The sequence below is a fragment of the Pezoporus occidentalis genome, unplaced genomic scaffold (assembly GCF_034315485.1).
Source record: "Pezoporus occidentalis ecotype Australia unplaced genomic scaffold, CSIRO_AGI_Poc_V1 ctg118, whole genome shotgun sequence".
NCBI classification, from domain to species: Eukaryota; Metazoa; Chordata; class Aves; order Psittaciformes; family Psittacidae; genus Pezoporus; species Pezoporus occidentalis.
This window is the reverse complement of record NW_026912972.1, coordinates 3101265-3116603: the sequence shown is the minus strand read 5'-3', so window position 1 is coordinate 3116603 and position 15339 is coordinate 3101265. Positions and strand designations below refer to the sequence as shown.

The following is a 15339-nucleotide window of genomic DNA, read 5'->3' as shown; positions in this document are numbered from 1 at the left end:
TATTAAATGATTTCATCTGCCTGGGATATTTCTCATCTTCATCCCCTGGAGTTGCCTACAGACCAGTAGTTACAGTAAGGGTATACAGACCTTGGTGAGCAATAAATGATTACTGTGCTGACCTTACCGGTGCCTCAGAGTAGCCTGTGCTCTTTCAGGACCTCTGTGACCTTTTGAAAGGACAGTCCCAATTTCACAGTGCTCCCATTTGAAGCAATGTCACACACTGAATGGCTGTAATGCAGAGTGTCATTGCATGTTCCCCTCGAGGAGACTGAGACATCAAACCGTGTTCTGAGGCTTCCCTCTCAAAGGAGAGGAGTAAACTTTTCCTTTATAGGCTGTTACCACCCATACATTCAGCTTTGTTGTGAGTTTGTGAGAGAACTGGCATGGTTTGTGCTGGAATTGCTGAACACAAACACTCCAGTATCTCCTGAAAACCTTTTCGTTTTAGGTCCTGGAGAGCAATCGTCCACAGCCTTTGTTTGGAATTAGCATGGGGAATCTAATCACTGCGATAGCAGCCGGAGCTACTTCCTACAAGATGCAGATGGCCAACAGGTATGGCAACTCTTCTTATTCCCAAGACCCAGACAAACCGGCTCAGCATTGCAAAAGGCCACATAGCAGCAGTGCATTACTTCTGAACTGACTTAATGGGAGCTATCATGTCGGTAACATTACTTCTTCATTCCAGCTGTTCTCCTTGCCTTTAATTTAAACTGCCATGTCATGTATTACTTTTTCTGAGGGTATTTTGAAAGTCTTTGATGTAATTGATCCCCATCAAACTGAAGAATAGCAGAGCTTCTCCTAGGATTTATCATTTTGAGATTGGCTTCCAGTATTGAACAGCTAGTATTGAACTGCTCTGTATAGCCCCAGAGTTATCTGCTCTAATAGTGGTATTTGAACACATCTGACTCTTCTGCCCTTGGTTCTCTGATCTTTTCTCTTTCAGAGGACAGAACCAGCCTGTCCTGAATGCAGTGAATGGACAGGCTGTCATCACTGCTCAGAATCATGGTTATGCTATTGACAGCTCTACCCTCCCACCTGGCTGGAAACCTCTCTTTGTGAATGCCAACGATCAAACGAATGAGGTGAGCTCATGCTTTCCAGGAACCTGCACATAGCAGCCCCTAGTGAATGAATACCCTCTCTTACTTTATTTCACCTCCTGGAAATTTGCTGTCAGATTACTATTAGTTATTAGGGCTAAACTTGGTGATCTGACCATCTGCTTTACTTGGGGTTTTGCCTGACAGGCCAAAAGGGGTTGAGCCATTGCCACTGTTCTCCATACTAGCCCAAAGTGTAGGATTGCAACGCTGACCATGTGATTTCTCTTGAACAGCTGCCTTATTAACTTTTGAGATCTCCCTACTATCAGTGATGCTCATTCAGTTACTGTCATCTTAGGACTGGTACCATAGGTGTCATAGCCTGGGTCATTATTCAGTTGTGTTGCTTCTGTGTTGCCCAGCACAGAAAAGGAGTATTATTGCAGTCTACTTTGGCCTGTTGTTGTAATTTATATCAGCTATTTAGGTATTTTCAAAAGAAATTTCCCCCATGGAAAGGAGCAAGGAAGTATCTGAGACAATCATTTTCATTCCTGCAGGGAATTATGCATGAGACCAGACCGATTTTCACAGCACAGTTCTACCCAGATGCAAATCCTGGGCCAAGGGACACAGAGGTACTGTATGAGGGCTGATATGAACTTGGTTTCAGAGATAGCCTAGGGGGTTCAGATATGTGTCAGCTACAATTACAAGTCTTTATGTTGGTGACAGTCCCAAATCTTGGGGTTTGAAATGTTGGGATCCTAACAGAGGGCCCAGTCATGCATAGGCTTGTGTCTGCTTAGCTTGCTCCCCAGCTAATTCAATCAACAGCAAGGCATCTATTGACTTCTGTATGCTTTGGATCAATGATTCCATTCATAGGATGTGTATGCTTGGAGCCCTGATGGGATTATCTGTGTGTTCGAAGTTACTGAAGTGTTTAAGCCTTTGCAGGATCAGGCTCAAATCTCTTGAGGGGTAATTGCAAAAGGAAAAGGTTTTGTTTTTTTTTTTTAACCAGGAAAATACGCTAGCCAGATGCTTTGTAATAAAACCATTAACTTTCTAGTATGTTTTAGTTCCACTTTCAAATCTTATAATTACCGTAGAGTTATGTAAATGGATTCACACTTCCTCACTCTGGTTCTCCTAAGTGAAACGAAATTTTAATCCCCCATCTGTGACTTTGCACAAACTCTGTAACAACTGGCCGTGTAGTTGCAGAGTATGACTAAGCAGCAACAGGGGATGTGGAATGCAAAGGGGGCATGTCTAAACATAAATAAACCATTTAGCATTACTTGAGAGAGGAGGATGGAAGGACGTATCGAAGTGCTTATTTTAATCTTAATTTCATGATATTGATTAAACCTTCAAGTAAATATCTTGATATCAAGAAGTTTCATAGCAATCTGATTGACTAGTGAATCTTAGAGAACTCAAAACAACCCTCAGCTGTACCTTTCCCCAGTCTGTGCACTCTGGCTGCTGGCATGAGTTCTATAACACAGTGCCTATCGTGATGGTCATGCAGGACCCATCTGTGCTCCTTCCATAATTCCCAGCAGACAGCTTCAGGAGTGGTGTGGACAAGGCTCTGCAAGTGTGTGGTCAGATGGGGAGCCTTTCCCACTGTCTGTAGCTTCCTCTGGAAGGACAGTACTGATGTAGCACAACTGATATTTAGAGATACCTGTTCAGATCCCAGATCTGCAGCAGGCTTCATTTGAGATGGTTCCTTTGAGCTAGTTAATGTCTGCTTTTCTGTATTTTAGCTTTTAATGCACGTTCATTCATTGCATTGCCAGCCATATACAAGCAGAGGATACAGATGTGGTTGATATGTGTTTTCTTCCTGATATGACCTCACTTCCTTGAATTCAGCTTTGTCAGATACATCAAACTTGTTAGACAAATTTCAGACAATGATCCCCTCTTCTCTGGTGTAAATCTACCTTCTGAAGGCAGCAGAGCAGAGCTAAGAGCTTGGCATTTATTTAGTTCCACTTTGGTGATTAAATACATGTGTTTATTTTTCCTAGTTCCTATTTGATTCATTTATTGCACTGATTAAGAGAGGGAAAAGCTCAGTTTCCTCGGTCCTGCCCAAAGCTGGAGTGACAGCTTCCAGAGTGGAGGTCAGTGTACAGACACTCATTATTCATGCCTGTCAGTGAGGCACTTGTTAATTCCTACTGAACCTATGGTACAAAATGGCACAAAAAGCTGACCAAGGAAGTTGGAGGAGGCTTCCCTTGCAAAAGACTTGTCAGCTGCCTATCTCACTGTCATCAGGGGTTTCATGTGTTAACAACTCCTTTTTCTTTGAAGGTTGTAAGATCTGATGTTTCATGTGGGGTACTCTCATGGCAGTATTCGAGGTGCCCTGGGATAATCTGGCCTTGAGATTCTGTGCCAGCAGCATAATCTTGGTGCTCTCTTGCTTAGCAAATGAGTCTGCAATTCTTAGTGTGAGCTGAATTTCACAGTGTTGCTGTCTTAGAAGGCAGCTGGATTTTGCGGGCAGCCAAAGTTAAGCTCATGATACAACTAACAGGTTTACTGTATGCCCTGAATATAAGTCATGTGTTTCTCTAAGCAGAGATATATAGGACAAGTCCAGTAGAAATATTCTTGGAAGTAAAACTGCAGTGGTTTTGGACTCGACTTTTCTCTCTTTAAGACTTCTGTTTTGTAATTTGAGACTGTTCAGTGCTGCACAGTGTCTGTTCATTCCAACATCCTCTATGATAGGACTGATTTTTTTTTCCATGCTGTTTGACATTTCTAGGTCTCCAAAGTTCTCATTCTAGGATCCGGGGGTCTGTCAATCGGTCAAGCAGGGGAATTTGATTACTCTGGATCCCAGGCTGTGAAAGCCATGAAGGTGAGAGGATGCTCTGAAAATACTGACTTCATGTGTTTCATTTTTCCCCTCTCCCAGGTAACTCCTCCTCTGACTGGGGCAGGGAAGCTGGTGAGAAAAAATGACTAGGAAAATCTAGTCATTTTTTGTTTGTGAACTTGTTGGTTGAGTGATGTGAATTAACCGCTCGGAATTATCTTCCAAAGAGATATGTTCTTAAGCTTTCCATTGCAGTCTTCAAGCAGTCTGTTGTTTGGGATATGTGACTGGTGACTCCAAGCTTGTAAAGATCAGTGGAAATGAATCACAGAATAGTTAAGGTTGTCAAGGACCTTAAAATCATCTAGTTCCACCCCCCCTGCCGTGGGCAGGGACACCTCACCCTAGACCATGTCACCCAGGACTCTGACCAGTTGGGCCTTGAACACTGCCAGGGATGGAGCATTCACCACTTCTTTGGGCAACCCATTCCAGTGCCTCACCAGCCTCACAATAAAGAACTTCCTCCTTCTATCTAATCTGAACATCCCCTGTTTAAGTTTGAATAGAAGGAATACGGTCAGCAACACGTGAGCTGCAATTACTGAAATTTTTGTGGTGTGCCAACACATTGCAATGCAGAGAAATAACAACAACAGCTAAGATGGTTGGCTGCTGTCAAGATTGTTATGCAAAAGATTTTGAACCCCTTATCAAGGCAGGTTTTCTAAATGTTTGTTTTAAATGGGATGAACTTTTTAAAGGTCATATATGCCAAGTTTTTTTTCCAGAATAGATTGATAATCTTGAAAGGAATGGATGAGAAGTCATTGCTTTGGGTGAATTGATGAGAACTTGATGATCTTTAAGAAAGTTCCTTTCAACCCTAACCATTCTGGGTTACATGCTATGGGAATTCTCCCAACTGTTCTGAATACAGGTGGGTTTACACCAAAAGAGGAATGGAACCCTCCTGGAGTATTAGTCATGCACTGTCTTAATTAAGTTGTAACAAAGGTCCCCAGTCAAGATGGGTGGCTGTTGTGCAGAGTGCCCTGTGTTTAAAAAGGCAGAAGTTGGAGGAAGGGGTTGCAAGGGCAAAAAGTGAGTGGATTAAAATCCAACATCCCAAACAATGTGTTATCAGTAAAATGTGTCCCTCTTAGCAACAGTGAGCATTAATTCTCTCATTAATTGTCTTCCTTATCACTGCTAGCTGGTCCTTAGGCACCCTGCCCCAATAAGTAGGGAAGAAAGGGCTGAGCTGTACAGATACTCTGTTGTTGGCAAGTGAGGTACCTCTCCCTTCCCCATTCATTACTACCAGAATTATAGCTATGAATTTCTGAATACGTTCATTAGAGAAGATAATTTGCTCAGAGATCTCCCCTTTTCCTTCATCACTGCCATGAAAGCTACCCAGTTTGGGGTCATTTCTCTCAATTTTCCATAAGGATTTTCTCCCTTCTTTCCCTTTGCTGCACCACACATTTCCAAGGAAAGTGTTTCATGGGGCAAGAAGGTCAGCAAAAATTTACATCTGGTCTTCAAGGCAGTATTTGAAGTTATCAAAGACAGAGCAAAAAGGTTATACCTGAACGGAGGAGTCAGAGCTCTGAGTGAGAATCCCACTGCTCTTGGCAAACTGTGTGTTTGTTCCCCCAAACCAGTGGGTCAAACACTCACAAGTTTTAATCAAACACAGAAAAACCCTATGGCATTTTCATGCTTATTGTAAGCTGGGCAAAAATAGCAATTTCTGTTCTGGTCCTAGGAAGACTTTCGTAGCATTTACGTGAGGAATGGCTGACTGAATCCAGCAACATTCTTCCTATCTCTTATTACTCTTCACAATTCCTGTTTTTAATTACAGTCACAGTTGTTTCTTAACCTCCACAACTTCCATGTCACAAACCTTTCTATTCAGGTGTATTTTGCATCTCTAATCAGCATAGTTGGCAAATGGTTTGTTTGTAGAAGTTTATTGCTTTCCAAGAAGTTGATGGAGATCAGAGTGAGTCAGAAAAATGAGGCCCACAGCCTTTGCTCTTCCCAATCCTCCTTTGCAACAAAGCACTAATACACTTCTTTATCTGCTTGTGGTTGGCTTGGGTCTGTTTTTGAGCTTGGCCACATTCTGGTCTCATCATTATTAGTAAAACTTAGTTGGCTTCCTCATTACACTAATATTCACTATATGAGGAGAGTTGATCTGCCTCAGACTTTTTCTATTAATGAGCCAACTGCAGTGAATGTCTGTAACCAAGAGTGGTAAAACTCCCACTGCTATAGCAGGAAACAGATAAACTTTATTATCACCCTATTTCTTATATATGACAGAGAAAATACAGCATGAAGTTTTGGCTAACATTTGTCCTGCGTTTAAAGGCAGAGTTTGTCTGTTGAGTGCATGCAGTATCAAATAAAAATGTAATAGGACAAGATTCTTAAAGCAATGACGCCGGCAAAAGTATGTTTAAGGAAAGTCAGAGCAAACAATGTGGGTTTGTACTGTTACTAATTGGTACAAAAGCTGATGACTACCTGGATATCCCATCAAAGACCTACTGCTTGGCAAGAAAAGATTGAGTTTTCATTAATTGTTGGTGACTTCTAGACTGACTTCCAACAGAACACAGACGTGAGAATGCTGGAGTTTGTTCCTGTCTCCCCTGTGTAACTCCTAAATGTTCTAAGCAATTTCAACCATGTTTCTGAATCAGGTGGGAATTGCCATTCCCTGAAGAGACATTGACATGCAGAGGCACGAAAGTAAAGAATTTGCATTAGCTCAGCCTGTTACAAGAAACCAGGCTTCCCTTATGGGAGAGTACATAGGGAACCGGGCTTTTTAAATGGTGCTGTTGGTAAACAGCTTGTTGAGCCCCATCTCTCCTTGCTGTTGCTGTTAGATCTTTTTCCACATATTCTTAGTTTTAATGCATATTTTCATTTTTTCAGGAAGAAAATGTGAAAACTGTCCTCATGAATCCCAATATTGCTTCAGTGCAGACCAATGAGACTGGCTTAAAGCAGGCTGATGCTGTCTACTTCCTCCCTATCACTCCACAGTTTGTCACAGAAGTCATCAAAGCAGAGCGTCCTGATGGATTAATTCTGGGCATGGGTGGCCAGACTGCTCTCAACTGTGGTGAGTACAATATAGGCATTTTGGCACTCCTTGCAGGCAAAGTCATGGTTTTTACTGTGTGTTCAGCAGGCTTTATTTGTGCAGACATGCAATACCCATGTGCCTGGTACATTGTCTAAGTTACTAAGGGCTACAGGCAAAGATACTGACCATGGGGGAGTGAGTAATTGCTGAGTTGTGAACATAACATCGAATTGCTGATTTTGATACTTGTAGACCACCTTGAGGCAGAGATCTAAAGGAAAAGTTAGCTTCTTCCAAGCACTGCACTCCTTTGCTTTGTGTTGCAGGTGATGGACAAGCAGTAACTTTACTGATATTCCAGGTTTCATAGATATGAGGACAGAAACTTTCATGTTATGGTTCTGAGTTCTAATACTGACAACGTATAATAAAATTAGCTGCTGAAGAGGCCAGAAAAGTTGTCAGCTAGTCAGCTACCTTTTGAATACTTTCTTCTTCTGTTTATTCTGCAGGAGTGGAGCTCTTCAAGCAAGGAGTCCTGCAGGAGTATGGTGTGAAGGTCCTAGGTACATCAGTGGAATCCATCATGGCCACAGAGGATAGAAAGCTTTTTTGTGATAAGCTGACTGAGCTAAATGAAAAGATTGCTCCTAGCTTTGCAGTGGAATCGGTAAATCAGATGACTTTGAAAATGTGATTACTATTACTGTTGTCCATTGGAGTTGCTAAGAACTAAATTTAATTTTGTTGAGTGAAAGCTGAATACAACTGTGGTTACCGTAGTTTGTACGCTTTCACCATCACTCCCCACTGACTGATGCTGGTTCACCAGGATTTAGAATGAGTGCAAATGCAATTAAGCACTCATTTACTTGTTGACAAGAAAAAGAAATTGGGTTGAGGTGGCTTCTGTACTGCTCTTGTTGGAGTTTGGAGGAAACCGAACCAGGATGTTTGTTGGAGGGGTTATTTCATGCTAAATTCTGTGAAGCCAGACCAGATAAGGACTTTGTCAATAAGGAAGTCCACACATAACTAAGGACAGAAGCCCCTCCTTGAGTCCATGTTCCTGTTTCCTGCTGTTTGGCAGAGCAAAGCAGTATTATAAAGCCAACTGTTACTCTTTTCATCTTATAGTGTCTTACTGATGTGATTTCCAGTTAACAGTGTAACCAGAGTTGAGACTTTGTTCATTTGAATTGTTATTATACCTCTGAAAACTATTTCCATGTCCTTCAAGGTTGAAGATGCTCTGAAGGCAGCTGAAAAGATTAGTTACCCAGTCATGATACGTTCTGCTTATGCCCTTGGTGGTCTAGGGTCAGGAATATGTCCCGATAAAGAAAGTTTGCTGGACCTTGGTACAAAGGTATGTCTGGAATTGCAAGCTCCAGGAGTAGACCTGAACATCCGGTTTTCTTAGATATTCTTCTTATAGTCCCAGACACTGGAATTGTACATACCCCACCTTTCATCTTACCTGTAAAGTGTTATCCTGATTCCTTCTCATGCCCTCTGTTCATGATTCCTGCTGACTCGGATAACAAACATGTTAAAATTACAGATCTATTCAGTTCATGAGAAACAAGTCATTACTTGACTGTTTCAGCAATTTGGGTCTGAAAATAAACAGACTGGACTATATTCACCTACTTGCGGGAGTAAATGGCACATGAAGGCTGTCAAGGAAGTTGAAATGTTTTAAATGCTGAGTGACAATGCGTTATCAAGGACAGAAAATGTGAGAGGCTTGGGCCTCTGTTGTGTTTCTGTCTAAAGACAGTATTTTTGATGGTCAAAAGCTCATGTAGAGCTTTAATGGGATGACACTTCATAATTTGACATCCACCAGCTGTCTCTGGCTATAGAAACAGCTCTTCTGTAGGAAATCTGGGATTGGTTTTATGAATTTGCTGTGAAAAGTAAGCAGATAATTGAGGAAAACAAAACAAAACCCAAAAAGCTTTTTCCTTGGCAAAAATGTGGAATTGTAGGAAATAGATCTCTGTTTCTTAGTTATTTCTTTCCCTGATTTGCTGAACCTCTTAATCTTTCATGTATCTCTAGGACAAAACACAGCAGTGTTTTGTCTCCAGTGTCTTACTGGGGCCAGTAAGATATGTCTGTGAAAATGCCATTTGTGTATCCTTCCATGCTGCTCCCATGCAAACGGACTTTGGGTTTAGTGTGCTTAGTGCTGAGCAAATATCTGCTCAGGCAGCGTCAGTTCCAGGGAGGCCCAGTGGACAGGACTTGACAGATACAGGAGGAGACATTGGGTGCAGTAACCCCATCTCACAGATTGATGGCTGAAGCTGGAAACACTTTGCTTGCCCAACACACATGGGCTTTGTTTAAAGAAAGCAGAAATTCACTCAGGAACTCTGGGAGTGCAGCTGTCTGAAAAAGTTGATATCCAAATATTTTTCAGTAGGAAAACCTGGTTTTGATCAGTGTTTCTTGGTGTTCTTTTAAGGTGATTTTGAACATCTCAGTTTTTCCCTGAGATCTGTAAACCAGCTGCTCTTGATAAGCATCTTATTAGCTATGAAAGTTCAGAGTTGGGCAGTTCATATCTTTAGTAAGTGTTTCACAGTTCTGAAACTCTTTCTTTGAAAAGCCTGATTCTGTTTTACTTTCTAAATAAATGTTTTCATTTTCTCAAAAGTTATACTAAAAGAACTTCGGCATTTTGAATTGGAGTAGAACAGAGTATTTAAGTTGGAAGAGAGCTACAATGATCATCCAGTCCAACTGCCTGACCCACTTCCATGCTCAGCAAAAGTTAAGGCGTTGTCCAAATGCCTCTTAAACACTGACAGGCCTGGGGCATTGACCACCTCTCTAGGAAGTCTGTGCCAGTGTTTGACCACCCTCTCAGTAAAGAAAAGCTTCCTAATGTTAAGTCTGAACCTCCCCTGATGAAGCTTTGCAGAATTCCCATGCATCCTGTCACTGGATACCAGGGAGAAGAGACCAGCACCTCCATTGCCACTTCCCCTCCTCAGGCAGCTGTAGAGAGCAGTGAGGTCACCTCTCAGCCTCCTTTTCTCCAAACTAGACAAGCCCAAAGTTCTCAGCCACTCTTCATAGGACTTTCCTTCCAGCCCTTTCACCAGCTTTGTTGGCTCCAGCAACTCCTGTCCCAGTTTATGCTTGTGCCTGGCATTAGTCCATCCTGGGTGCAGAATCTGGCATTTCATCTTGTTAGATTTCATTCCATTAATCACAGCCTAATGCTCCAATCGATCTAGATACTTCTACAAGGCCTTCTGTCCTTCAGGAGAGGCAACAGCACCTCCCAGTTTGGTATCAACATTTCAAAATATGCAGCGGAAAACAGTTTGGGTTAGAAACCTAGACTCATAGATAGGGTTGGAAAGGACCGTAAGATAATCCAGTTCCAGCCCCCTTGCCATGAGCAGGGACACCACCCACTGAACCATGTCATCCAAGGCTTTGTCCAACCTGGCCTTGAACACCACCAGGGATGGAGCATTCACACCTTCCTTGGGGAACCCATTCCAGTGCCTCACAACCCTTACAGTAAAGAACTTCTTCCTTATATCCAATCTAAACTTCCCCCTGTTTAAGTTTTATCCTGTTACCGCTTGTCCTATCACTGCAGTCTCTAATGAAGAGTTCCTCCCTAGCATCCTTATAGGCCCCTTATAAATTAAATGAGTTAAATTAGCTCAACTTTGGATGCTCGTGTCTACAGTCCAGCAGAAACTCCCTTGTTCTCAATTACAAAGGTGATCTGTAGTAATTGTGTGAACTGGGTTTTCAGACGTAGGACTCTGAATTGTATGTAATTCAGAGGACTGAACAGTGGATGTTTCATAGCCCACATACTTCAGGTAATCTGTTCATGTTTTCTGAGACTGCTCATTTTGAGTGCGAGAAGGCAATAAACAGTAACACAGGAGCAGCTTGGATTGTTTTACAAGTGTGATTGGGCATTCCTGCTACATCCCCACAGATTCAGTGTTTGTGCTGAGTGTGAATGTGAAGTGCCACTCCTCAAACTACTTTTGCTTTTCATTTTCTGTGTGCAAGTTTGACAACAGAGCTAAGGGCAACAGCTAACTAACAGCTTGAGCTAACTACAGAGGGCACCAGGCTGCAGACTGATGGATGGGCAGCATTAAAACAAGAAGCTTTGCTAAAGGATGGATGGATAATGTAGCTCTTATTTTCTAGGATTTTAGGAGAGAATTGGTTTTTTATCTGCTAATATTAAGGCCATTTATTCACTTTGATTATGCTTGTTTACCAACAAGCTGTATTTTTCATTTTGTCTCTTTCACTGAGGAGTGCTCTGAAGATCTGCTTAAGAATAGATCACGAATCTTGCTTCTGGTTAGTATGCCAATGATAAGCAGCATTATTAATACTATTAATTACATAGTGTTTGCTGGAACCCACATCCCCATCACTTAGTCAATTCAGTCTTCTGCAGTTCTGTTGAAGTCCGTGGGGCTACCCACATCCACAAAAAAAAAACACATGTCTGCTGCATGATTGAAGCCTTAGATGTTTCTATATTCCTGTTTGTTACTTATATGCCATTGCAAGCTCATGTGCCCTGCCTTTTTTTTCCCATCAGGTCACATAAATATTTTCCTGTACTTTTCAAATGAAGCTAATCTTTTTTTTTCCTTTAAAAAAGAGAAATATAAAGTGCTTGTTGTCAGTGCTGTGAACTTCACTTGCCTTCATCTTTCAATTTTCATGTTGGTCTGGGATGTCTGAAGATAAGCCACAGAAGTCTTAAATATGGAACATGGTCTAATAAGTTTTTCTTTTTTACTGTTTCTTTTCCCTAACATATTCCCAGGCATTTGCAATGACTAACCAAATTCTGGTGGAAAAATCAGTTGTTGGCTGGAAGGAGATAGAGTATGAAGTTGTGAGAGATGCTGCTGATAATTGTATTGCTGTCTGCAATATGGAGAACATAGATGCTATGGGAGTCCACACAGGTAGGCTTGGCCACAGGCTGGGTAACTGGAAATTAGCTTTTTTTATGCCATGCCCTTCTGGCTGCTGTTACTGACATAGGTTTGTGGTTGATGAAGTCACTCTAGAAATACTCTTCAGATCTTGGGTACAGCCAGCTACAGTGTGAAATGGACCCCTATGATCCCTTTTACTGTGTGACTGCCTGGCCTCTCCAACTCTGGGCTTCTAATGATCTGTGCTTTTCATCAACTGTGCATCCACAGGTTAGAATGTCTGTGGTAACTTCATTATTGCAGTGGGTTAGCAAAGAAAGCGACCTGTGCGGCTAGAATTTATCTGCCACTGAGCAGCTTCTTATTTTCCTTTTCTGCTACCTTGTGACAACAGGAGATTCTGTTGTAGTGGCTCCAAGCCAGACACTCACTAATGAGGAATTTCAAATGCTGAGGGATCGTGCCATCAAAGTCGTCCGGCATCTGGGCATTGTGGGAGAGTGTAACATCCAGTTTGCTCTGCATCCAACTTCCCTGGAGTACTACATCATTGAAGTTAATGCCAGGCTCTCGAGAAGTTCAGCTTTGGCTTCCAAGGCAACAGGGTAAGATTATTTAACCCCCCACCCCCCCAAAAAAAAATCCACAAAACTACAGAACAAACAAATGAATAGGCAAAAAAGGAGGGGAGAAGAACAGGAAGAGAGAATTCTGATAAGGAAATTGGATTAGTGTTTATTTAAATATATAGGAGACAGCTGCAAGGAAGAAGAGCTCCTGCATCTGCTTTCCATTCAGTTAAGACAAGGATGTGCAAGCCTGATTTGCAGCAAGGAAAACTGAAGTTGGTTGTTAGGGAGAGCTCTGAAGCAGTCAGGACAGTAAGGTGCAGATTTATGCATGAGAAGCTGCTAAGAACAACTCTTGTCAGCATCTGCTAGGCTTGACCCTTGGAGAGTCAATCCTGCTGGGAGATGGAAGAAGGGGTTAGTGAGCCCTCCAGGTCTAATCCAACCTGCTGCTGCTGTTACTACAAGTGGAAAAACTCCCAGGAGGTGTGTGGGGGGAGCCTAATAGCTGTCCTTACAAAGCATATCCACTGTATCCATATGTTGGCTGCAAATCATCTCTAGGACCCAGAGGACACAGTTATTAATGAGCTGTCTGTCAGATTGATACAAATGGTGTTGCTAGCTGCCTTTGTTTAGTTGGCTAATCATAAACTAATCAAGATAAGGATGGTCAGAGCAGGCTATTTAAAAATTGGCTTAATAACACTTTGCAGATGCTGTAGAGAGGCACAAATTAATCTCTACTTTTCAGTTCTCAACAATTCTTGTGGTTGTTGAAGTGCCACAGCAGACTGGAGGTAAGCCATGATGTTGGATAGTGGACATTTGATTGGATGCCATTCTTTTTGGATGGTAGTCTTGCAGCAAAACAGATCTCTGTGTGTGGTCTCACTGTGGGCATGATAGGTACTTAACACAGGTGGCTTTGCAGATAAGTCGTCCCAGATCTCGGTAGGTAGCTCTCCAACGTATTAAGGTAGGAAGCTGGATGAGCCTGCCTGCATTCCAGCGCAGTAACCTTCTGTTGTGTTGAGGAGGGAAAATCACCTCACATGTGTTTAATTTGATCCATTCCTGGGTTTTGCAAAAGCAAAGTACTTCCCACTCTGCTATTCTCTACTTGTCCTCTATGCCAGGTATCCATTAGCGTTTATTGCTGCCAAAATTGCCTTGGGGATCCCTTTGCCAGAAATCAAGAATGTGGTGACAGGAAAAACCTCTGCCTGCTTTGAGCCCAGCCTGGATTATGTTGTTACCAAGATACCCCGCTGGGATTTGGACCGTTTTCAGCATATGTCCAACCGGATTGGAAGTTCCATGAAGAGTGTGGGAGAGGTGAGTGCAAGACTCTCTTTTTCTCTTCTTTTCCACCACTTGGAAAACTCATTTCTTTTTCTTGGAAACCCTCATATCATCTCTTTTCAGGGACCTAATGGCTTTCTAAGGTATTTATCCCACTCAAATAATTTTTGTCCAGTACTATAATTAATGACAATGAGTTAGGATTGTGTAATCTTGGATATCACAGAGTGGATTCCTAAATGGTTTGATTCCTAAGGGAGGAGACCACTGCATCACCTGAGGTTGACTTCATTCATTCTTCATTCTTAACACTTGCTACAGGACTCTCAAAGTTATTTTTGTTGAGGGTTCTGTAGTAGTGGTGAATTAAAATACAACATCAAGAGTTGTGGCCTGTTAAGATTACCAGTGATGCTGATGAGCTACAACTCTCATGTGTTCCCATAGTCATTTGTCCTCTCTGTTAAAACCATATGCCAAGTCTCAGCCTAATTCTGCTCTTGAAATGCACACGTATGTAAAAATACAACCCGAAATCTAGTTCTGAAGTCTTGACTTCTCTAAGTGATTAAGTCTCTTGTATCCTGAACATGACAGTGTGACTTTTAAACCCTTATTTTAAGGTGTCTGGGACAATAACAGCATTTTTAGGCCCTTATTTTAAAAGGAAAGAAATGAGGCAAAATGGCACATTACCCACTTTGTTAGTTAATTTCCTACCAGCTACCAAAGCAAAAGAGTTAAAGTGTATTTTTTCAGCTGCTGTGTTTACCTAATGCTTTTCAAGTAGCTCTTTTATTAAATTGTTTTGACATGTGAAACCTTCCTGACATCAGTTCTACCTTGCTCAAGCAACAAGCCATCATACAACTGGAAGGATTAATTAGAACTTGATTTTCCAGTGGCAGTTTTGGCTTTTAATGGCAATGAGTTTGACTTTTTTTTCAGTGAGTTGATTCTTACTGATGATAATAACTCTCCCTGCTTAGGGGTTGTTGGACTGTTCTGTAGAGCTGGGGTTCTTAAATACAGTTGCCTTGTGCACCATCAGCTGTAAACACTTCCTGGCCATTCCCATTAGGAGGAGGAAATATTGAGTCTTTGCAGGTCATGTATCACAAAAGCAAAACTGCGTGAACCCCGTGTCCTTCTCAAGGCCGTTTGCTGGGTAAAGGGAGGAGGGAGATGCAGGAAGAGTCAGTGCTCCAACAGTGCAGGTCTGTGACTGCTGGGGGGTGAACTGAAGCAGGGATGGAGAAGTTTAAGAGTTGCAGTTTGCAGCTGGTGGAGCTACTCAGTAGAAAGGTTAGTCTGCAGGACCTGGGAGCAGGAGAGGGTGTCTGAAGCAAAGAGCTTCTTGCTGCTATGTCTGTATTGGTATGGCACAGCCATCTCCCCTGGCCTGAACTTGAAGCCAGATTGCAGCCCCTACTGCTCTTTCATTAATCAAACAGCCTGGCCTGGTCTGTGCTTT

The 15339-nt window shown here is 42.1% G+C and overlaps 1 protein-coding gene across 1 annotated transcript in view; it reads left to right on the top strand.

Moving 5' to 3' along the window:
* CPS1 (carbamoyl-phosphate synthase 1) overlaps positions 1-15339 on the top strand; it is a 110901-nt gene that overhangs the window by 41032 nt on the left and 54530 nt on the right. Inside the window, exons 11-21 of the mRNA XM_062602193.1 lie at positions 458-564; positions 965-1106; positions 1628-1705; positions 3116-3211; positions 3865-3960; positions 6880-7069; positions 7546-7703; positions 8274-8402; positions 11874-12018; positions 12386-12596; positions 13700-13898. Coding sequence (XP_062458177.1) covers positions 458-564; positions 965-1106; positions 1628-1705; positions 3116-3211; positions 3865-3960; positions 6880-7069; positions 7546-7703; positions 8274-8402; positions 11874-12018; positions 12386-12596; positions 13700-13898 — 1551 coding nt within the window. The remainder of the gene's footprint in view (positions 1-457; positions 565-964; positions 1107-1627; positions 1706-3115; positions 3212-3864; positions 3961-6879; positions 7070-7545; positions 7704-8273; positions 8403-11873; positions 12019-12385; positions 12597-13699; positions 13899-15339) is intronic.